The sequence below is a fragment of the Pteropus alecto genome, unplaced genomic scaffold (genome assembly GCF_000325575.1).
Source record: "Pteropus alecto unplaced genomic scaffold, ASM32557v1 scaffold395, whole genome shotgun sequence".
In the NCBI taxonomy this organism is placed as follows: Eukaryota; Metazoa; Chordata; class Mammalia; order Chiroptera; family Pteropodidae; genus Pteropus; species Pteropus alecto.
Window position 1 is genome coordinate 206285 of NW_006438643.1, and position 22093 is coordinate 228377.

Genomic DNA, 22093 nt, shown 5'->3' on the forward strand with positions numbered 1-22093 from the left:
AAAGAGTGAACTCAGCTCTGAGGTCAAGGTTCGCCAAGTGTCTGCTGTGATAAATAGTCCACTTAAACCATTGCCTAGAGATCTAGGGGCAGATCTCTAGGGCACAGTGGTATGGGAGAGGTGGGAATAGGAGCCCAGGAGAAGGTAATCTGAGTGATCCAGGCTGGGGTATGGCCTCAGCGATTGCATGCCTGGCAAGTCTGGGTGGGGAACTGAAGCAGGAAGGGGAAGGGAGGGAGGAGCTGTTAGATCTTGGATGTAGCCCAATCCCCGCCCCTGTGAGACAGGCTCCTAGAGCCCCTTGGCCTTGGAGAGAGGCAGAGCCTGACATCCGCTGCCCCAGCTGAGCGGGCGCAGCGGACTTCTCCTACTCTTCCTCCTAGCCCTCCCCTTCACCAGACAGAAGCCTCAGCTCGGCTCTGGCCTCCTGTTTCTTCCGCCAACCTTCAATCTGTTCTCCCCACTGCTATGTTGTGCCTGTATTAAGTCTCCAGATTCAGAACCCATCACCTCTGAAGAGAGAATTCCAGTGCTCACATCAGGGATCACTCTCTCTTCTTTTGTTTCCCTTGGTCCAACACTCCCTTGGTTTTCCTCCCATTGCTCTGGATTCTCCTTTACTTTCCACTCTCTGTCCCTAGGTGGTCTCATTCATTCTCATTGCTTTACGTGTCATTAATATGTCAGTGCTCCTAAATCAATAACAAGCCCCAACTTCTCCCTTGAGCTCCTATATTTCACTCCTTACTTGATGTTTCTATGTGGATATCACACAGGCATTCAAACTTAGCATGCCTAAAACAGAATGCCCCAAATCAGCTTCTCAGCTTTCACTGACTCTCTGCATGGCCCACCACTGCTCAAGGGTGAAATCTGAGGGTCATTATTGCCTTTCCTTTTCTCCTTTCACATCCAATCCATCATGATGTACTTTCAATTCAACCTCATGAATATATTTCTCAAATCAACCTACCTTTCTGCCTATAGCTCTGCTAATACCCAACAACTTCTTACTAAAGAACTGGGGTAGGTTCCGAACTGGTCTCCCTGCTTCTACCCCTCATAGCTGCCAAAGTATCTTTTAAATTTATTTATTTATTTATTTTTGTAAATTGCATCATTTCCCTCCCAATTTAGGAGAAAACCATATTCTTAACATCAAGGTCCTGCCTGATCTCATTTTTTGCGGACCTTCCCAAACTCACCTGTTGCCTCTTATTCACTTTGCTCTAACCAAATGATCCTTTTGGGTTCTCAGTGAGCCCTCTAAGAACTTTCATGTATGCTGTTCCTTGAGCCTAGAATGATTTCCCTCCCTCACTCTCTGATGCCTCCACCTTTATTCTTACCATTTTCTTTCTATCTCTCACAGCTTTGCTTAAAAGTTACCTACTTGGAGAGGCCTTCCCTGATCACCCAATCAAGAAAATGTTCCTTCTCATAGCACCCTTTTCTTCTTTATAGCACTCCCCTCTCCCAATTTATAATTATCTATTTATTTGTTTATTTACTTTTAAAATATCTGTCACCACCTCCCCATCATAGAGACAGTGACCAAAGCTGTTTTATTACTCTATCGCCAGTGCCTATACAAAGTAGGCACTTAATAAATATTTGTTGAATTACTGAATTAATTCAATAAATGTAAATTGATCCTATGTCAACCTCTGTGCTAAGAGCTAGGATTAAGAAAAATAAAATATATCTGCCCTCAAGAACTCTGCATACAGTAGAGGAAGCAGAGAAGTAACAAGAAAATTATAGTATGGCATATAAGAGCTAGGATGAAGGAAATACAGGATGCAGTGAGACATAAAGATGGAGCATCTAACCCAGACTTCAGGAAATCAGGGAAGGCCTTCTGGAGGAAGTGACATTTACATGGCAGCCTGAAAGATAAGTGGTAGTCAGCCAGACAAAGAGGGCCTTAGAAGAGGATCTCAGGCAGAGAGAACAGAATATGTAACTGCCTAGAAGTAAAAGGAGTTTTCTAGGAACTGAAAAGAAATCAGTGTGACTGATCATAGAATCATGAGACATGAGGAGGTAGAGGGAGTTATGGGCAAAGCTAAGCCTTGTTGGACAGTTTAAGGAGTTTGGACAATAACTGTTGAAAGAAATATAAACGGAGTTAGTGACCCAGTTTAAGGAGTATGGACAATGGATAACTGTTGAAAGAAATATAAACGGAGTTAGTGACAAGATGGAATCTGTGTTTTAAAAGCTTCATTCTGACTGCGTGGATGGATGAGAGGCACAAGTGAGGAGAAAAAGATACCAGTTAGAAGGCTATTGCTGTATCACAGGAGAGAATTGGTGGTGATCTGAATTGGGGGCAGTAGCTGTGTGGTTGGAGAAAAGGGGATAAGAGATTTGGGAGGCAGAATCCACAGAGCTGGATACTGATTGGCATGTGGGGAAAAAATGCAATCCTGGGCAGTTGTGCTGAGAGGTGGGTCAGAGTATAGGTAGGAGGGCTGTAGGTAGTCAGAGAAGAGAGACACTCCATCAGAAAGGTCTCCTGGAGGAGAATCTGGAGGAGGCAGAGGAGTTGAAGGATGGGTGTGTCAGTAAGAGTGGGCACCCATGTACCATGCACTTGACATACACTGTTGCAAATTCTCCAAACAACCATTTGAGGTAGGGATTGTTATTCCCATAATTCCAAATTGGAAACTGAGTCTCAGGTTATATGAATTGTCCAAGGTCATATAGTTGGTAAGAGGCTGAGCTGAGTTTGAAACCTAAGTGTGTGCTCTTAACTACAGCGCATGCTCAGGGGTCACTCAGCCCACCTACTTCACCCTGCTCCTTCCAGTTCACTGTTTGTCCTGCCCCTGGCAGGGAAGAAATGGGGCTAGTTCTCTGCAGGGCATTTGAGTGGTGGGGACCAGGTGGGGAGCGGGAATGCTGACTTCCCAGGTGCTGACCATCTCTCCTTACACAGGCTGGTGTGAGTGCCAGGAGCCATCGTGAGCACCATGGCAAAGAGGGAGGACAGCCCTGGCCCAGAGGTCCAGCCAATGGACAAGCAGTTCCTGGTGTGCAGCATCTGCCTGGATCGGTACCGGTGCCCCAAGGTTCTGCCTTGCCTGCATACCTTCTGTGAGAGGTGAGGGGGGCTGTGTACTAGGAGGGATAAAGACCTTGCAGGCACTCCTTAGAGGGGAATAGCATGTATAAACCTATAAGAGGTGAGGTAAATTTGTGTACACATGCAGGAGAGCCGGTGACTTCCAACCTGTAGGAGATGAGGGTTTGATGGAGGAACCCATGAGAGGACCAGAAGCTCCTAACACTGAGCTATCATCCCTGCCCAGAACAGAGCTGTCTCTGCCCCTCTCCAAACCCCAAGGCAGCCTTTGACAGCACCAGAGAAATCAGACAGAGCTGTGACTGAATCAACTCTGGCACCAGAAGAATTTGTGACCAGTGGGAGGATATTTGAAGCTAGGTCTGTCCTTCCTTGCCTGTCCTCATTGTTTCCCCAGCCTGTAGGCTTCTATCAATTATTCATTCATTGAACAGATTGAGGCAGTGAGAGAAGATAACCCCTCCCAGCCTCTAGGCTTCTATCAATTATTCATTCATTGAACAGATATTTATATATTGAGCAGCTACTATGTGCCAGCCATGTTCCAGGCACTGGGCATGCAGTGATAAGCAAAAAAGATACATTTTTTGCTCTTAGAAAGCTTACAGTATAATGAAGGAGAAAGTAATCAAATAATATAGCCAGACTATAGGTAAATGTAATATTGCACCCTTAATAAGTGCTGCAAATAAAGTCTAAGCTATGACAGCTTAGCATGTGGACTCTTATAATTGGAGAATCGGGAAAGGCTTCCCTGAGGTGTGATCTGGAGGCTGAGCAGGAACTAAGTGAAGAGAATGGTAAGAGCATTCCAGGCAGAAGGAAGAATGTGGGATGAGGGACTGTATCAGGTCAGAGGGCCTAGAGGAAGCCCTGCAAAGCTGGAGCAGTGCTAGTGTGACAGAGTGGCACAGGATGAGGCTCAAGAGGAAGGTTGAAGCCAGACCACGCGGAGAGCTTTGTGGGCCTGTTAGGGAGTTTTGCCTTTACCCAGAGAGCCACATGAAGTCTTTGCAGGGTTTTAAACTTGATCACATCTGTATTCGGACAATATTCTCTCTCCAGCCTTCATCCCTCTTTGGTCTGTCGTGAATGGCCTGGTCCCTGGGTTTTTTCACATTTTTTTTCCACCCAAGCATTCTCTCTGCCTCCTGCCTGGTCTGAAACCTGGCTCTGCCCCAGGGACCCTGCTTCCCTTCCAGCCCTGTTCATTCAGATTCCAGTCCTACTGCTCTCTCCCCTTCCTTCATCAACTGGAAACAGTCTCAGTCTTCCTGCCCATTCCACATTCTTCCATCAACCTTGGTGACTTCATCACCCACTTATGCTTCTTGGTTCTTGACTGTTTCTCCAGGGATATCCTCCATGCCACCTTAGTCATACAGTTTCCCAGCAATGCCCTGGATCTTGCCATCACCCAGAATAATTCCTCTTCTGGGTAGTATTATTTAAAGTCCAGTATCCCACTCCCACTGTACCAGCTTTGACTGGATATAGACATCCAGCCTGCTCAACTCCTCCCTCTTCTCCCAGCCACCAGATCCATCCTGGCCTCTCTGTCTGTCCTACCCATCCTGGATCCAATGGCTGTCCATTTGACTGGCTGCCATAATTCCCTCACATCTTTGTCCTTTTCTAAACCCACATGGCAGAAGCTCAATGCTTGATCAGTAAAGATGTCTCTGCACCTTCTCCTACCCCCAGATCACTAAACACTTCTGGAGAAAATCAGTGCCTGAGAAATTATAATAGCTACCATGTATTGATTGCTTAGTATTTGCCTGGGACTGACAAAGTGATTTACATGTATTGATTTACTTAATCTTCACAACAGATACTTTATTATCCCCATTTCAGAGCAGAGGAAACTAGGGTTCGGAGTCGTTAAGTAATTAAGAAATATGTCTACAGCAATAGTCGAGGTCTGAATCCAGATTTGACTGCAGACTTGTCACTCTTTTTTATTGATGTATAATTGACATATAATATCCTGTTAGTTTCAGGCATATGTCATAGTGATTCGATATTTATATATATTACAAAATGATCTCCATGATAAATCTAGTTACTGTCACCATTGAAAATTATTACAATATTATCGACTGTGTTCCCTATGCTGTACATTATATCCCCATGACTTATTTATTTTATAATTGGATGTTCATACCTGTTAATTCCCATCACCTGTTGCTCCCTCCCAACCCCCAACCCCTCCACATTTTGGTAACCACCAATTTGTTTCCTGTGTCTATGAGTATGTTTTTGTTTTGTTTTGTTTTTTTAGATTCCACATGTATGTAAAATCATATTGTATTTGTCTTTCTTTCTCTGTCTTACTTCACTTAGCATAATACCATCTAGCTCCATTCATGTTTTCACAAATGGCAAGATTTAATTCTTTTTTTTTTATGGCCGAATAATATTCCATTACACACACACACACACACACACACACACAAGCAACTTTATCCATTCACCTATCGGTGGACACTTAAGTTACTTCCATATCTTAGCTATTGTAAATAATAATCAGTGAACCTAGGGGTGCATATATCTCTTCAAATTAGTATTTTCGTTGTCTTCTGATAAATACCCAGAAGTAGAATTGGTAGATCGTATGATAGTTCTATTTTTAGTTTTTTGAGGAAACTCCAAACTGTTTCCCATAGTGGCTGCATTATTTTATATTCCCACCAACAGTGTAGGAGGGGTTCCTTTCCTCCATATCTTCATCAACATTTGTTATTTTTTCTTTTTGATAATAGCCATTCTGACAAGTGTGAGGTGATAACTCATTGTGGTTTTGATTTGCATTTCTCTGATGATTAGTAATGTTGAGCATCTTTTCATGTGTCTGTTGGCTATCTGTATGTTTCTTTGGAAAAATGTCTATTCGAGTACTCTGCCCATTTTTGATTGGGTTGTTTTTCTGATATTAAATTCTATAAGTTCTTTATTTATTTTCGATATTAACCCCATATCAGATATCGATTTGCACATATTTTCTTTCTTTCTGTAGGTTTTCTTTTCATTTTGTTGATGGTTTCCTTCTCTGTGCAAAGCTTTTTAGTTTATTGTAATCTTATTTGTTTCTTATTGCTTTGTTGTCCTTGCCTGACAAGACTGGTCTAAAAAATATTGCTAAAACCAATGTCAAAGAGCTTACTGCCTATGTTTTTCTTCTAGCAGTTTTAGGGTTTTAGGTCTTGTATTTGAGTCTTTAATCCATTTTGAATTTATTTTTGTATATGGTGTAAGAGAGTGGTCCAGTTTCATTCTTTTGCTTGTAGCTGTCCAGTTTTCCCAATGTCATTTATGAAAGAGACAGTCTTTTCCCCATTGTATTTTCTTGCCTTCTTTGTCATAGATTAATTGTCTATATATGTGTGAGTTTATTTTATGGGCTTTATATTCTATTCTGTTTATCTATGTGACTGTTTTCATGTTTGTGTCGTACTGTTTTGATTATTATAGCTTTGTAGCGTAGTTTCAAATTGGAGTGTGATACCTCCAGCTTTTTTCTTCTTTCTCAAGATTGCTTTTGCTGTTTTGTGGTTCCTTACAAATTTTAGGATTCTTTGTTCCAGTTTTGTGAAAAATGCCATTGGTATTTTGATGGGGATTACATTGAATCTGTAGATTGCTTTTGGTAGAGTGGACATTTCAACAATATTAAGTATTCCAATTCATTATCATGGTATACCTTTCCATTTATTTGTGTTCTCAATTTCTTTCATCAATGTTTTATATTTTCAGAGTACAGGTCTTTGATCTCCTTAGTTAAATTTAATCCTAGCTATTTTATTCTTTTTGATACACTTGTAAATGGTATTGTTTCTTAAATTCTCTTTCTGATAGCTTATTAGTGTATAGAAACAAGACCAATTCTGTATGTTAATTTTGTATCCTATGGCTTTACTGAATCTATTTATTACTTCCAATAGTTTTTTGGTGGCGTCTTTAGGATTTCCTATATATAATGTCATGTCATCTGCCAACAGTGACAGTTTTACTTCTTCCTTTCCAATTGGATGATGTTTATGTATTTTTCTTGCCTAATTTCTGTAGCTAGGACTTGCAATACTATGTTGAATAAAAGTAGTGAGTGGGCATCCTTGTCTTATTCCTGATCTTAGATGAAAAGCTTTCAGCTTTTCACCACTGAATATGATGTTAACTGTGGGCTTGTCATATATGGCCTTTATTATGTTGAGTTATGTTCCCTCTACCCCCACCTTGTTAAGAGTTTTTATCATAAATGGATGTTGAATTTTGTCAGATGCTTTTTCTGCATATATTGAGAGAATCAAATGATTTTTATCTTTCATTTTGTCGATGTGGTGTATCACATTGATTGATTTGTGGATGTCAACCATCCTCGCATCCCTGGAATAAATCCCACTTGATCGTGATGTGTGATCCTTTTAATGTGTTTTTCAATTTGGTTTGCTAATATTTTGCTGAGGATTTTTGCATCTGTGTTCATCAGGGATATTGGCCTGTTATTTTCTTTTTTTGTGGGATCTCTGTCTGGGTTTGGTATCAGGGTAATGCTGGTCTCAAAATGAGTTTGGAAGCATTTCTTCCTCTTTAATTTTTTGGAATAATTTGACAAGGATAGGTATTAACTCTTCTTTAAATCTTTGGGAGAATTCGCCTGTGAAGCCATCTCATTCCAAACTTTTGTTTTTTAAGAGTTTTAAAATTACTGATTCAACTTCATTACTTGTAATCAATCTATTCAGATTTTCTATTTCTTCATAATTTACCCTTGGTAGGTTGTATGTTTTCAGGAATTTATCCATTTCTTCTAGGTTTTCCAATTTGTTGGACTATAATTGTTCATAGTATTCTGCAGAGCCTTCACTGTTAACTACTACTCACTCATTTATCTTTTGGTCCTTGCTCTTAAAGAACTTATGATCTAGTGAGCAGTGATGGACAGTAAACAAGTAAAAATCAAACAGTCATGTCACATCTTATGCTGAGTGTTTTGCAGGGAGTAAGTGGGGGTGGTTGAGCTAGAGGCTATTTTTCATAGAGTCATCAAGGAAAGTTTCCCTGAGGAGGTGATATTTGACCTGACACCTGAGGATAAGAAGGAAACAGACATGTGCAGATTGTTCCAGGCACTGGGAACTCTTTGCATTGTTCCATACAAAGGCCTTAAGGAAGAAGTGGCTGAGTGAGGAAGAAAGTGGGATGAAGTGAGGTCCGAAAGAGTCAGGACAGTTCGTGGGGGACTTTGGCAGTTTTAGGAAGGCGTTCGGATTTTACTTTAAATGCAATGGGAAACCATTGGAGGATTTTTTTTTTTTTTAAATCGGAAATATGACATAAATTAGATTTTTTAAAGCTCACTCAGGCTGCTGTTTTGAGAATGGATTGTAGAGAAGCAAGAAACCAGTTAGGAAGCTATTGTAAGCCAGGTATGGTCAACCAATAGGAAGGGCTTTATGAGTTTGAGGGTATTTTGCAGGAGAAACACCAGATTCAGTGAGCTGGGAAGAGAGCTACAGGGGAATGGAGTGGAATGGTTGAAATGCAGATTTCAGAGTTGATGCAGTGACAGCTGATGGGATATGGGTGGTGGTGGGAGTGGACAGCTGAAGTGAAGTGGAAGAAAAGATCACTGGGGGTGAGGAGGTCAAGGGACTAAGAAATCCTGATGGTGGGTGGGTCACCTTGTCGATGTCAGAGCCACTGGGATTGATGGCAGGTGTGTGTGTATGTGTGAGGGAGAGCGGATCAAAGTAGAGAATAAACCAGAAGAAAAGCTTCAGAGAATGGGGAAGCAACCATTAAGTCAGCAGAGACAATAACAAGGAGAGGTATGTAGATAGAAGGCATGAACTTCCAGGGAGCTGAGGAATAGTTTAGAAATGTTCCAGTTGGGGGCGGGGAGGACTCAACCGCACCTTCTATTCCTAAGGAATGTGGAGTATGAGGCAAAAACCACTCTCTACTTGAAAGGACTGCAGGGGAAATGAGGTCACAAGTAAGTTTATATTTGCGAAGCATTTAGAGTCGTGCCTGGCACATAGTGTTTGTTAAATAAATAAAATTTAATTAGTTAAGATCAAGAGTCGTGGAGAACATTAACAGAAGAGATTGGGGACATGGGAAAGTTTGCAGCATGCAGATCTTCCCTCCACAAATTCGCTGTCTCCAAACATGCTGCCATCAGTCTGTTTCTAGTAAGCTTCCTCTCCTACTTCCTTTGGTGACTAATCACAGCCCTGCTGTTCTGTATTTTCCCTCCTTCACTCTCAGCAGCTGATCTTGCCTGAGGCAAGTTAGGCATTTTTTCTCTCTCTCTAGCTTTGCCGCCTGGACTCAAGTACATCCACCTCTTTTTTTCCCTCCATATGGAGGGATGAGGTCCAGTCCTCCTCTTCAGGCCAATCTGAGCCACCCTTCCGTCCCTAGATCTTGTCTCATGTCTTCTAGTCTCTTCCACCTCTCTTTCTGTACTATCTCCTCAATTTATAAGCATGCTCAAGGGTCCCATTACAAACAGATAACTGTCCTTTCTGCGTTTATTCGCCCAGCTGCCATCCAAACTTCCAACCTCCCATTCACTCTTCAACTGGCAAAAGTCAAGCTTTCCTTCCTCTACCACTCCGCTGTTTTCCTTACAGACAAAAGTACTCATTTTTGCCAAATGTGATGGGCATTTCCTGGTCTTTATGTTCTCTGATTCCACTGCTTTTGACACTGATGACTACTCATTCTTTCCATCTGGAATTTGCTACCCTGACACTGTCTCTCCCCCTGTTTCTCTGCCTGTTTCTTTTTGCTCCCCTCATTCAGTATTTGCTGGGTGCTCTGACCTGCTTTCATTACTGTCTACCCCTTCTTGGCTGATTGCATCCTCTCCCATGGCTACAGAGGCCATCTAAATGCTGATGGCATCCTCATTTCTATGTCTAACCTGCCTTCTTCCCAGCTCTCGACAGGTCTCTCTACCTGGATGTCAACTGTTAGAGTAAATTTGGCCAGGTCCAGGCTGAACTTTTCTATAAACCACTCTTTCTAGTTTCTCATCTTAATGAATGTCACCACCATCCACTCAGGGATCTAAGCTAGGAATCTGGGAGTCAACCAAGACTCATCTCTTACTCCACATATCTAATCAGACAACACCTTCCATTGGCTGTACTTCTTAAGTACTTCTCAGATTTGTTCCACCTTAGTCTACATTGCTGCTGCCTAGATCCAGGTCTTCTTATCTCTTGCCCAGACTATTGCAAGAGTATCATGGTTAAGCACATGCTTTGCATTGGATTTTGATCCAGGCTCTAATACTCATTCATTTTGTTACTTTGGACCACTTAGTCTTTCAGAGTCTGTTTACATAAACACAAAGAGCAAAGCACAGTGCTTTGCACATAGTGCTTAATAAATGGAAAGTGGACGATGATGATGATGATGATGCTACCACCCCTTGTCTACTGTTTTGTCACATTCAAATTCACCCTCTGCCCAGAAGCAGTAAAGAGGAGCTTGATAGAATGTAAACCTGGCTGACCCATGCTCCTGTGGCTCTCTTTTGTTGTCGCAATAACTTGTAAGCTTCTCAGTGTATCCCACGAGGCCCTCCATAGCTGGCCCCTGCCTCTCTCTCCAGACTCCTCTTACCATTCCTTGTCTTGGACTTGGTCTCCAGCCACATCAAGCTGTTTATAATTCCCTGCCCACACTATACTGTTTCTGGCTGCCTTCTCTGTCTGGAACACTGTTCTTCTCCCTGTACCTTTCTTTGGTCAGGCTAGCATTATTTATCCATGAAGATTTGGCTTATCCTCTGAAGCTTTTCCTGGCTACCCTCTCCACCTACTCTGGGCCAGATGCCCCTTCTGTACATTTCCTTATCAGTGCATCTATTGTATTCTTTATATTAACAATAAATAATACTAATCACCTATAATATATAGTGCTTTCTGTGAGTTGGGCTTATAAGCCCTTTACAGTTAATCCTTCCAACACCCTGTAAAGTCTATACTGTCTCCATCTTACAAAGGAAGAATCCTTGGCTCATCAAAGTTAAGTAACTTGTCAGGGGTCACACAGTATAATAGATGACTGCCTTGGGAATTGAACCCACGCAGCCTAGCTCCAGGACACACAACACACCCTTAATTATTCCACTGTTTACTTCTAAAACTCTCTATTTCTGTGACCTCTCTTTTCAGTAGATTAGAAGTATTTTAGAGGTATGCAGTGTGCTTTATGTTTGTATCCCCAGAGCTTGGCACAAATTTGGCAAGAGTAGGCAGTCAATAAATGTTTAATGAGTTAACGAAGTGGGGGCATTTATCTATGAAAAGAGTTTGTAAACACCTCTGAAAGGTGAACCTGTGTTTGTGCACACTGTGAGGAATGAGGATATGTCGCATTCTGGGAGAGGTCAGGGATGTGTTTCTACTCAGTTGTGAGAAATGAGTCCTTTTATACCTATTGGCAGGGCAAGATGTGTGTGCCATCCAGAGATAGGTTTCAAAATGAAGTGTAACGGCATACCTTTGAGAAGAGGGATAGTACCATGGAAGGTATGAGGAGGGTTGCACTGATGCTCTACTCACTCTTTCGGCTCTACCTCCTTCTTGGCCAGATGCCTCCAGAACTACATCCCTGCCCAGAGCCTGACGCTGTCCTGTCCGGTGTGTCGGCAGACATCCATCCTCCCTGAGCAGGGTGTCTCGGCACTGCAGAATAACTTCTTCATCAGCAGCCTCATGGAGGCGATGCAGCAAGCATCTGATGGGGCCCATGACCCCGAAGACCCCCACCCCCTCAGTGCAGTGGCTGGCCGCCCCCTCTCCTGCCCCAACCATGAAGGCAAGGTGGGCCCAAGCAGGCCCAGTGAGGCCAGGACTTGGGGTGGAGGGTCAGGAGGTGGGGGAGGGGCCGACTGGGTAAGAGGGTGTTTCTCTGGATAAGTGGTCCAGGTAGGGGGTGCACCTGGAAGGTAAGGGGCCGGGAGGGCAGATGGGGAGGGGCACAGAAGTTTGGTGTCTAGCCACTGCCTGACTGAAGTCTTTATGCTGCCAGACGATGGAGTTTTACTGTGAGGCCTGTGAGACAGCCATGTGTGGCGAGTGTCGGGCAGGGGAGCACCGGGAGCACGGCACGGTGCTGCTACGTGACGTGGTGGAGCAGCACAAGGCAGCCCTGCAGCGCCAGCTGGAGGCTGTGCGAGGCCGGTAGGCACCTGTTGGAAACCTGGGCTGGTGGGGGCCATCAGGGATGGTGTCTCAGCAGGGGCAGGCGAGGGACCCTGGGGAGTGTAGAGATAAAATTCTTAGATAGGGCCAGGAGGCCTCAGGTAGGGCAATCTCCTGGAGGGCAGCAGCAGGGAGAAGGAATGGTTTGGTGAGGGCACCTCAAGCCACCCCAGTATGAGATTTTTCCCCTCCCCAGACTGCCACAGCTGTCTGCAGCTATTGCCTTAGTGGGGGGCATCAGCCAGCAGCTGCAGGAGCGCAAAGCAGAGGCTCTGGCCCAGATCAGCGCAGCCTTTGAGGACCTGGAGCAAGCATTACAGCAGCGCAAGCAGGCTCTGGTCAGCGACCTGGAGGCCATTTGTGGGGCCAAGCAGAAGGTACCTCTGCTCACCCTTCCCTACCACTGTCCATCATGAGAAGGCTTTATTGCCTCCATGTGTTCCTGCTTTCCACACCTGTGCACCCCTTTCCCTTGTCCAGACTTCCTGCCTCCTGACGTGGCCCCACAGGTGCTGTGGGCATCTGTGTCCACATTTCCCCTCTTGTATTTCTTTAATGCTGTCGTATTACGAGTTCATCGGAAATCACAGATACCCTGCTCTGCGCCAGTCTGCTCACCCAACCCTCCCCTAACGCTTCCTCAGGTGTTGCAGACCCAGCTAGACACACTGCGCCAGGGTCAAGAACACATCGGCAGTAGCTGCAGCTTCGCGGAACAGGCACTGCGCCTGGGCTCAGCCCCGGAGGTGTTACTGGTGCGCAAGCACATGCGAGAGCGGCTGGCAGCGTTGGCAGCGCAGGCCTTCCCAGAGAGGCCACACGAGAATGCGCAGCTGGAACTGGTCCTCGAGGTAGATGGGCTGCGGCGATCGGTGCTCAATCTGGGTGCACTGCTCACTACGAACGCCACTGCACACGAGACGGTGGCCACAGGTGAAGGCCTGCGCCAGGCACTGGTAGGCCAGCCCGCCTCGCTCACTGTCACTACCAAAGACAAAGATGGGCGTCTCGTGCGTACGGGCAGCGCCGAGCTGCGTGCGGAGCTCACGGGCCCCGACGGCACGCGCCTTCCAGTGCCAGTGGTGGACCACAAGAATGGCACGTACGAGCTGGTGTACACGGCGCGCTGCGAGGGCGAGCTCCTTCTCTCAGTGCTGCTATACGGCCAGCCCGTGCGCGGCAGCCCCTTTCGCGTGCGTGCCCTGCGTCCTGGGGACCTGCCACCGTCTCCAGACGACGTCAAGCGCCGCGTCAAGTCTCCTGGTGGCCCAGGCAGCCACGTGCGCCAGAAGGCGGTGCGGAGGCCTAGCTCCATGTACAGCACAGGCGGCAAGCGGAAGGACAATCCCATTGAGGATGAGCTCGTCTTCCGAGTTGGTACAGATGGCCTGGCTCCCGGGCAGAGCCAGGCGGAAGTGGGCTCAGGCGGGAGAGCGGGGCGGAGAGGGCAGGGAGGTTCAAAATGATGTGCCAGTGAATTCTTTTGTTTCCCCTCATCCCTTTCCCACAGGCAGTCGTGGAAGGGAGAAGGGTGAATTTACTAATTTACAGGGTGTGTCCGCAGCTAGCAGTGGCCGCATAGTGGTAGCAGACAGCAACAACCAATGTATTCAGGTGAGTGCCTGTCCAGCTCCCCAACACCAAAATGAAAGTTCTCCAGCTACAGTCTCCTGAAAAAGAGGAGTGTATAGGTCTCCTGAGAGATGAAACCCTATACATAGTACCATAAATCATAGCACCATCCTTCACTCACCCACTTGCAACCTCACTCCCACCAGCCACAACAGTAACCACATTCAATTAGGTACCAAGGTTCACTGTGCTGGCAGCCTCTACCTCTCAGGCCATGGTTCAGGCCAGACCAGCTCCTAGACCCCAAAGATCTGGCTCATTCTTTTTTCCCTCTGCCTTCACTTGAGCCTCCACCTGGCTGGCTTACTTTCTTCCCTTTTCACCACCACATGATCAGGATGCAGGCTCTACCCTCCTCTACAATCTTTTAGCATACCTTCCTGCTCCAGGATGTATCTTGTCTGCACTGGTCTCTGCAAACATGCAGTTGACTAGACAGTCAAATGGGGTAACTTGCGAAAAGGGCTGTCTTCCAGTGGCAAGACCAGTCCCTCACAGACCTGATTAATGCATCCTTCACATGAATGGACACTTCACACTCCTTAAAGCCAGGAAATGTGGTTTTCGCTCTCTATTCTTTGTAGTGAGCCCAGAGCCTAGTGGCAGGCACCAGTGTGGTAGACACAGCAGAGCAGTTAAAAAAGTTCAGGCTTTGAAACCAGATACCTGGGCTTGAATCCTAGCTCTGTCACTTACTGACAAGTCATGTGACCTCTCTGAGCTTCAGTTAAATCATGTGTAAAATTAGGAAACAAATACCTCATAGGGTTTCTGGGAGCATTAAATGACATAATGTACCGTGCCTGACACTTAGTGAACCTTCTAATGTTAGTTAAAAATATCATTGTCCAGGTGGAGAATGCAAAAGCCAGAAGGTGGGAAAGTGCTGGAGGGGGTTGATCAGGGAACTGGAAGGATCCCAGAGGGGCTGGAGGTAGATTGCTATTAAGAACCAAGTAGCTGAGGTCACATTGTAAATGGTTTTGGAGAGGATGCTTTGGAATTTTGATTTTATCCTGTACAAGATTGTTTTTAACTACCCTGAACTTCAGTTCTTGGAAACATTTTATCAGGGAGCAAAACATTTCCCTGAAGATTCTTACTTCACAACATCTATAAATTTAAACTTCCTGACCTGCTTGAGTACCCCTGTCACAGATCCAGCTCTGCCAAAGGTCTGTCACCTCAATGTCAGCTCCTCCCTCACCTCTGCTTTCTACCTAGGAGGCTGAAGGTGCCAGGAACTCTTCCATGACCATATTCCCATCCATGCCATCTATATTCCCAACCTGTTCCTAGGAGCAGAGGAATGGAGAGGCCCAGGTCAGCACAGGGCGGGATTTAGACCCAGCCTGGATAGTGAGGAGATGGGGCAGGGGCACAGGTAGAGAGAATTGGTACTGAGGTCCTACTCAGTCACTCCCTCCACCCTCTAACTTTTTTTCTTCTTCTTGTGCCAGGGATGCTTTCTGGCACAAAAGTTGAGGTTTAGGAAACCTTCCCTGGTGTGCATACACATGGGTGCCCATACATACAGAATGACATGCTACTTTGTCTCTCTGATGAAGGGCTGTGCATGTCTACTGTTTCAGGGTGAGGAATCGAGAGGCAGGGCCTAGTACAGCCCCCTTTCCTTTCCAAACACCTGCTATTCTTACAGTAGTCTTCCTTGCTCCTGCTCCTACCTGTACCCCGACTTCCTAGCTGCTAGGAGCCTGGCTCACAGATTCCAAAGCTGAGTTTCTGCTTCTCTTACTCTGGAGGCCTCAGGCCTAGTATGGGCTGGACTCCCAGACGGACTGTGACTTGTACCCCTCAGTTTGTGAGGATTAGGATCCTTGTAAATGTTTCCTCCTTTGGATCTGTCTGTAGTGGAGGCTGAATGAAGAATTTGATTTGTATATTTGATTTGACAATTTGTGTAATTATCTTAGTCCAGAAATTTTTATCAGCTCTTCTATGAAAATTTATTCATTTCCTTCAGGCAGAATATTAATCACATTCTTCTCTGAGCTCCCTCAGCCTTTTGCTATAACACTTTTCACACTTTACCAGAATCACTGGTTTGTTTTGTTTTGTTTTAGTCTCTCTCCCCCACTAGATTCAGATCCTGAAGTGATTTAGTTCTACTGTGGTGTAGGAGAGAGATGGTAAGAACCAAACTAGGGCACCAGCAGATTCTTGAGATGTTAAGGAAGCAAACATGGCAGGTTTTGATGTACCATCAGATGTCAAGAGAGAGGCAGGGATCCGGAATGGCAGGACTCGGTGCACTGGGTAGGTGGCATTGCCATGTAAGATCACGTCTAGGTATAAGCTGATAAATTCACTTTTGCACATGTTGAGTTTGAGATCGCTGTGTGGCATCCAAGTGGAAATGTCCAGTTCTGGTTTGAGATTGAGCAAATGTCTGCTCTGTGCCAGTTAACTATACCAGTACCGCAAATGGAGCAACAAACAACAGACATAGTCCCTGCATACCTAGAACTTACATTTTTAGAAGGGGACAAAGATATTTAGTAGTGATTTAGTTAGAAGTGACCATTATGAAGAGAGCTGTGAAGTGTATATCATGGAGACTTAACTGTATATGTATACATTGATTCAGGCGTAGAGTTGGTCATTAAAGTCTTCTCTGAAGAAGTGACATGAAATTCTGAGAATCTAAGGATGAACAAGAGTTGGTCAGTTGTGAGTGGTGATGATAGGATGAGAAGAGCAAGAACACCCCCACACCCTCCAAGCCTCATCAGTTTTGAGTGGAAACTGAGCTGCTCAGACTGGAGGAGAAAGATGCATGACCTCACTGCTGATCTGGTGGTATCGTTTAGTCTCTCTCACATCAACTCCTTAGCCTGCCGTGCTTCCCTTCTCTTGCTGACAAGTGCTATTCCACCACGGGACCAGGGCAGAATAGGCAATGGCGTGGTAGGAGGTCTGCATCAGGAGGGAGTGAGATCTGTTGATGGGATCAGTTCAAACAGTCCTGCAAGCCTAAGAGATGGGGATGGGCTGGGGATAGGGAGCCCAGTCCACTAAAGAGGGAGCAGCTCTGGATCAAAGAGCAAAGCCAAGGCCTAAAACGAGGTTTCCAAGGCTGCCCCTGGCTTTGACTTATCTCGTGTCCCTAGAGCCTGTAGCAAAGCAGTGTGAGACTCATGCAGTGAGTGATGTCTTGCCTGTGAAGGAGAAGCAAGAAGGCTTAGCTAAGGAGGAAAGGAGCGTTAAGGAAGGTGCTTTTAGGATGGGGAGAACTGAACATGTTGGGTGCCTAAGGTGGAGGAGGTAGGAGAAGGTGAGAGGTTGAAAGGTCATTCTGTCCAAGAGCAACAGGCTATTAACCCCATAGCCTGGATGGGCTAATTCTTGTCCATTTCCCCCCTTCCCTACCCATCTTGTCTGCTACTAAGTCTTGTTGAGTCTACTTCCTATATGTCTCTTGAGTCCATCTACTGCCCTGTAGCAAGTGCCCTGGTCCTAGTCGTCATCATTTCTCACCTGGACTGCTGCGGCGGCCTCTGACTGGTCAGCTAGCTTCCGGTCTCAACTCTTCCCTGCAGCCAGAGTGCTCTTTCTTAAAAGCCCCAGTGTGTTTTTTCCAGTACCACCAAGCAATTTTCTAATTCTCAGTGGACACTGACCAGGTATTCTACAAATTTAACTCAGTGCTGACACTGTCCACTTGGAGGTAGCTTCACCTCTCACAGGTTAAGGGCTCAGTCCCATAAGACTTCCCCCACTTCAGACACAATTGCAAGTCCAGATTGTCACCTATGCATCTGACCAACCAGCTGTAAGTTAGAAGTTCCCACAATCCCCTCTTTGGGTCAATTAATTAACTAGAGAGGCTCACAGAACTCAGAGAAACATTTACATACGTTTACCAGTTTAAAGGATTTGATGAAGGATACCAAGGAACAGCCAAATGAAGAGGCACATAAGGGTGAGATCTGGAAGAGTCCCCAGTGCAGGAGCTTCAGTCCCCGTGAAACTGGGGTGCACCATCCTCTCAGCACCAACCTGGGAGCTTGTCAAAATATTGTTTTTTGGGGGTTTTTATAGAGCTTAATCTGCATGTGGTGCACAACTCCCCTCCTCTTCCCCCCACACACCCCCTTCCCATAGGTTAGTGGATAAGGCTGAAAGTTCCAACCCTTTAATCATTTGTTCTTTCTGATGACCAGCCCCATCCTGAGCTATCTGGGGGCCCCAGCCTAAGTCACTGCCATAGCATAACTCCTTATGAATGACGAAAGATACTCCTATTGTAAGGAAATTCCAGGACTTTGAGGAGCAATGTGCCAGGCCCTTGAGGACAAAGACCAAATATATTTCTTACATACCATAAAGGCAAATCTCATCTTGTTACTCCCTGTTTCAGTGAATCATTACACTCAGGGTAAAACTGCACTCCTGTTGTCCATAGGAGTGCTTCCTGCAGTCCAGCCACACTGGACAGGCGGAGCTCATACTGGACTCTGTGCCCTCTATATTCTGCTTAAATGCCTTTCTTGCCCCTCCTTTACTGGCCGATTTCAGTCCATCTTTTGCCATTCTTTTTGGTTACTAGCTCAGATACCCTCTTCACTTGGAGCCCTTTTTGACCACTCCCTGTCTCCTCTTTCATATTCTTACAGTCTCATCACACCTCTGCTGCAAGTCCCTAAAGGTCTGCAGCCATGTCTGATTCTTCTTTGTGTCCCTCACATGGTTTCAGTGCTTGTTGAATGACTGAATGAGCTGGGGGGTCTCTACCCTCAGGATCCTCCTCCCTTCCCTCTGTGCCCATAGTCTCTCCCCTCCTCCGTCCTCCCTCCCTTGATCCTCTGCTCCAGGTTTTCTCCAATGAAGGCCAGTTCAAGTTCCGCTTTGGGGTCCGAGGGCGCTCACCTGGGCAGCTGCAGCGCCCCACAGGTGTGGCAGTGGACACCAACGGAGACATTATTGTGGCAGACTATGACAACCGTTGGGTCAGCATCTTCTCCCCTGAGGGCAAGTTCAAGGTGAGAGCCTTACTGTCACTACACTCTGCATCCCTGGTGACCAGCTGAGGTAACCATTTTAGTGCCTCCTGGTGGTCAGGGCCTGACTGGTCCATTCCCAGCCCAAGGTTCTGCTTTGGTGCCAGGTGAGGACTACTTTCCCCATCAGGAAGGATAAAGCCCTTAATGGGTATCCCCTTCCTCCAGACAAAGATTGGAGCTGGCCGCCTCATGGGCCCCAAGGGGGTAGCTGTAGACCGGAACGGACATATCATTGTGGTCGACAACAAGTCCTGCTGCGTCTTCACCTTCCAACCAAATGGCAAGCTGGTCGGCCGTTTTGGGGGCCGTGGGGCCACTGACCGTCACTTTGCAGGTATTGGAGGACAACTCAGATCTCTTCAGATACCCCAGTCCCAGAGAACGCCCTAAGTACCCCAGCTATAAAGACCCCTCCTCCTGTATCTAGGCCCTAGAGAACCTCTTTCATTCACTGTGCCCCCGCACTGTCTTCCCAGAGACCACTTATCTCAGCCCCAGAGACCCCACCCCTCTCCTAACAGCCCCGGTTTTTCACTACAGATATTCTTCCCCATACCACTCAGTATCCCAGTTTGCTACCCTAGAGACCATTTTATATTTTCAGGGCCCCACTTTGTGGCTGTGAACAACAAGAATGAGATTGTAGTGACGGATTTCCATAACCATTCAGTGAAGGTCAGTGTCCTCCCTCACCTTTTTTGCCCCCTTAAGATCATTCATTTGAACAGTAGACATTCATGTCATAACTGCTTTGACCCAGGTACTATCTATAAGCTGGGGATACAGTTATGAATAAAGCAAATACTATCCCTATCATATTCCTATGTGATGTGATAGATTCTGTGATAAGGACATTCAGGGAACTGTGCAAGGACATAGCAGAAATATGTGACTCAGGTGAGACTGAGAATGACCTAAAGCACCAGTGGGAATTAGCGTGAAGGTAGAGAAGGAGGAGAGGATTTAAGACAGAGGGGACAGGAGCCAAGAACTGGAGATAGGAACCCTTATGGCATGTTCAAGAAACTATAAGTAGTTCAGACTGGGTTTGCTAGGATGAGGCTTGTATGCCCTTTAAAGAAAGGGCTTGCTCTCTTCCTAAGAGTGACGGGGAGTCACTGAAGGATTGCAGGCAGTGGGGTGATACAATTCTATGTGTCTTAGATCAGTCTGGTTGGGGCAAGAGTAGAGGCTGTAAGATCAATCCAGATAAGGACCATTGTGGTGGCAATATATGCCTAGGGTACAAATTTGTGATAGAATCAATGGTTGTGTTAATTTATCAGCTGTCAGACAGAGGAGAAGGTGGAGTCTAGAATGACTCAAAGCCGAATGGGTGTTGCCAGTCACTGAGAAAAATAAATCAAAACTGCTTTCCTAGGAAAGATGGGCTCTTAGATTTGATATACCCAAGGGACATCAACTAGAGATGTCCAGTAGGCAATCGGGTGCATGGACATGAAGCCTGGGAAGAATTGGGCTGTAGTTGCAGATCTGAGGGTCTTCAGCTCTGGGGCTTCACCCTGTCCTCCTTCAAGACCCCACCCTTAGCCCAAGGCCAGCTCCCCAGTCCCCAGCCTTTTGCCCTGCCAGGTGTACAGTGCCGATGGAGAGTTCCTCTTCAAGTTTGGCTCCCATGGTGAGGGCAATGGGCAGTTTAACGCCCCGACGGGAGTAGCTGTGGACTCCAATGGGAACATCATCGTGGCTGACTGGGGCAACAGCCGTATCCAGGTGAGTAAAGCCCAGGGATGGCATGAGGGTGAGGTTTCCTACTGTGTCCCACGCACATACACACCCCCAAAATGCCTCTCATCTGCCTTATCTCACTTATCCCTCATTCTCCACTCATTCCTCAGGTATTCGACAGCTCTGGCTCCTTCCTATCCTACATCAACACATCTGCAGAGCCACTGTATGGCCCACAGGGCCTGGCACTGACCTCGGATGGCCACGTGGTGGTAGCCGATGCTGGCAACCACTGCTTTAAGGCCTATCGCTACCTCCAGTAGCTGCACAGAGGCCCTGCCTGGCTCATGGAGGGACGGACATAGGGGTGATTGGACAGGAGGGTCTGGTCCAGAGTTGGGCCAGACCTGGCAGCACTGAATGTGGGCTGTGGGCGTGGGTGCGCCCGGTGCCCTCCCTCTTCCCGTCTCCCAACCCCACGGTTGCACTTTATTTATTCGGTTCTTGCTTTGGTAACTGGGTGGGCCTGGACTGTGGTCCCAAGGATGTGTGCAGAGCTTCACCCTACCCCCCTTACACGTCACCCCTGTCCCCTTAGTCTGCTCCTCACCCCCCATCCTGGGGCCGGAACAGCCTCTTACTCCAGGGCAGAAGTCCCTCTGGTTGTCTCCCTACCACCCCATACACACTGACAGAGACAGCAATACCCCACCCCCATATTAAATAAATGTGTTCGCCACGCGTTTTTGTTGCTTTCTTGTGGGGTGGGGATATGAATGGGTGGGATGGTTGGATGGTGGGACTAGCTCTGGACTAAAAGGTAGGCAGATTCCCAAATGGGTCCTGACATTTTGAAGCTTTAGGAGAGGAGAGCAAGAGAGGGTGAACCCCTGGGACCCTGAGCCACCTACCAAATCCCCACTCCTGCAGAAATAGTAAGTCCTTTGGCCATTTGCCCCGGGGAAAATGACCCTTGACCTGAAAACAGCCAGCGGCTGCAGGGAGAACATTGCAGGGTATGACAGCAATCCTTGAGGCCCAAGCCTGGGCAAGGGATCTGGGCCTAGCCCAGGTGGAAGCTGGGTATGGAAGACTCCATGGCAATATTAGAGCTCAGTCCCAAAGCTCTGGAGCCCTGCTTCAGCCTCCTGCTCTCTATTTCAAGATTGCTTCTCTTTCTCTACAGTGGATTGAGGGTCCTAGCAACCCTTCCTGAGCTCTAGTCTGCCAGGGTTTGGCTGCCAGTTCCAGAGATAATTACCACCAGCACTTAGTGATTTGGGAGGTAGGGACTATGTTACTTTCTACAAAAGGCTAAGGCTCAGAGAAATAGGGCATATGGCTGATAAAGAGCAGAGCCCAGACTTGCATCTATAGCTGTTAGATTCCTAACTGGTAAGTTGTAGCACTTATTCTTAAGCCCCTTG

At 46.4% G+C, this 22093-nt stretch overlaps 1 protein-coding gene across 6 annotated transcripts in view; it reads left to right on the forward strand.

Annotated features, from left to right (window-relative positions):
- TRIM3 (tripartite motif containing 3) overlaps positions 1-21410 on the forward strand; it is a 25803-nt gene extending 4393 nt beyond the window's left edge. For 3 of the 6 annotated variants that reach the window (XM_006915660.3, XM_015592359.2, XM_015592360.2), the window contains exons 2-12: positions 2948-3112; positions 11709-11940; positions 12149-12300; positions 12518-12698; positions 12966-13698; positions 13832-13935; positions 18789-18956; positions 19143-19311; positions 19582-19652; positions 20571-20711; positions 20837-21405. In XM_006915660.3, coding sequence (XP_006915722.1) covers positions 2982-3112; positions 11709-11940; positions 12149-12300; positions 12518-12698; positions 12966-13698; positions 13832-13935; positions 18789-18956; positions 19143-19311; positions 19582-19652; positions 20571-20711; positions 20837-20989 — 2235 coding nt within the window. In that variant the 5' untranslated portion in view covers positions 2948-2981 and the 3' untranslated portion in view covers positions 20990-21405. Of the gene's footprint in view, positions 1-2945; positions 3113-11708; positions 11941-12148; positions 12301-12517; positions 12699-12965; positions 13699-13831; positions 13936-18788; positions 18957-19142; positions 19312-19581; positions 19653-20570; positions 20712-20836 lie in introns of those variants that run through there. The other 3 variants (XM_025049460.1, XM_015592361.1, XM_015592362.1) reach the window with 3 other exon arrangements.
- The last annotated feature ends 683 nt before the right edge of the window (positions 21411-22093 follow it).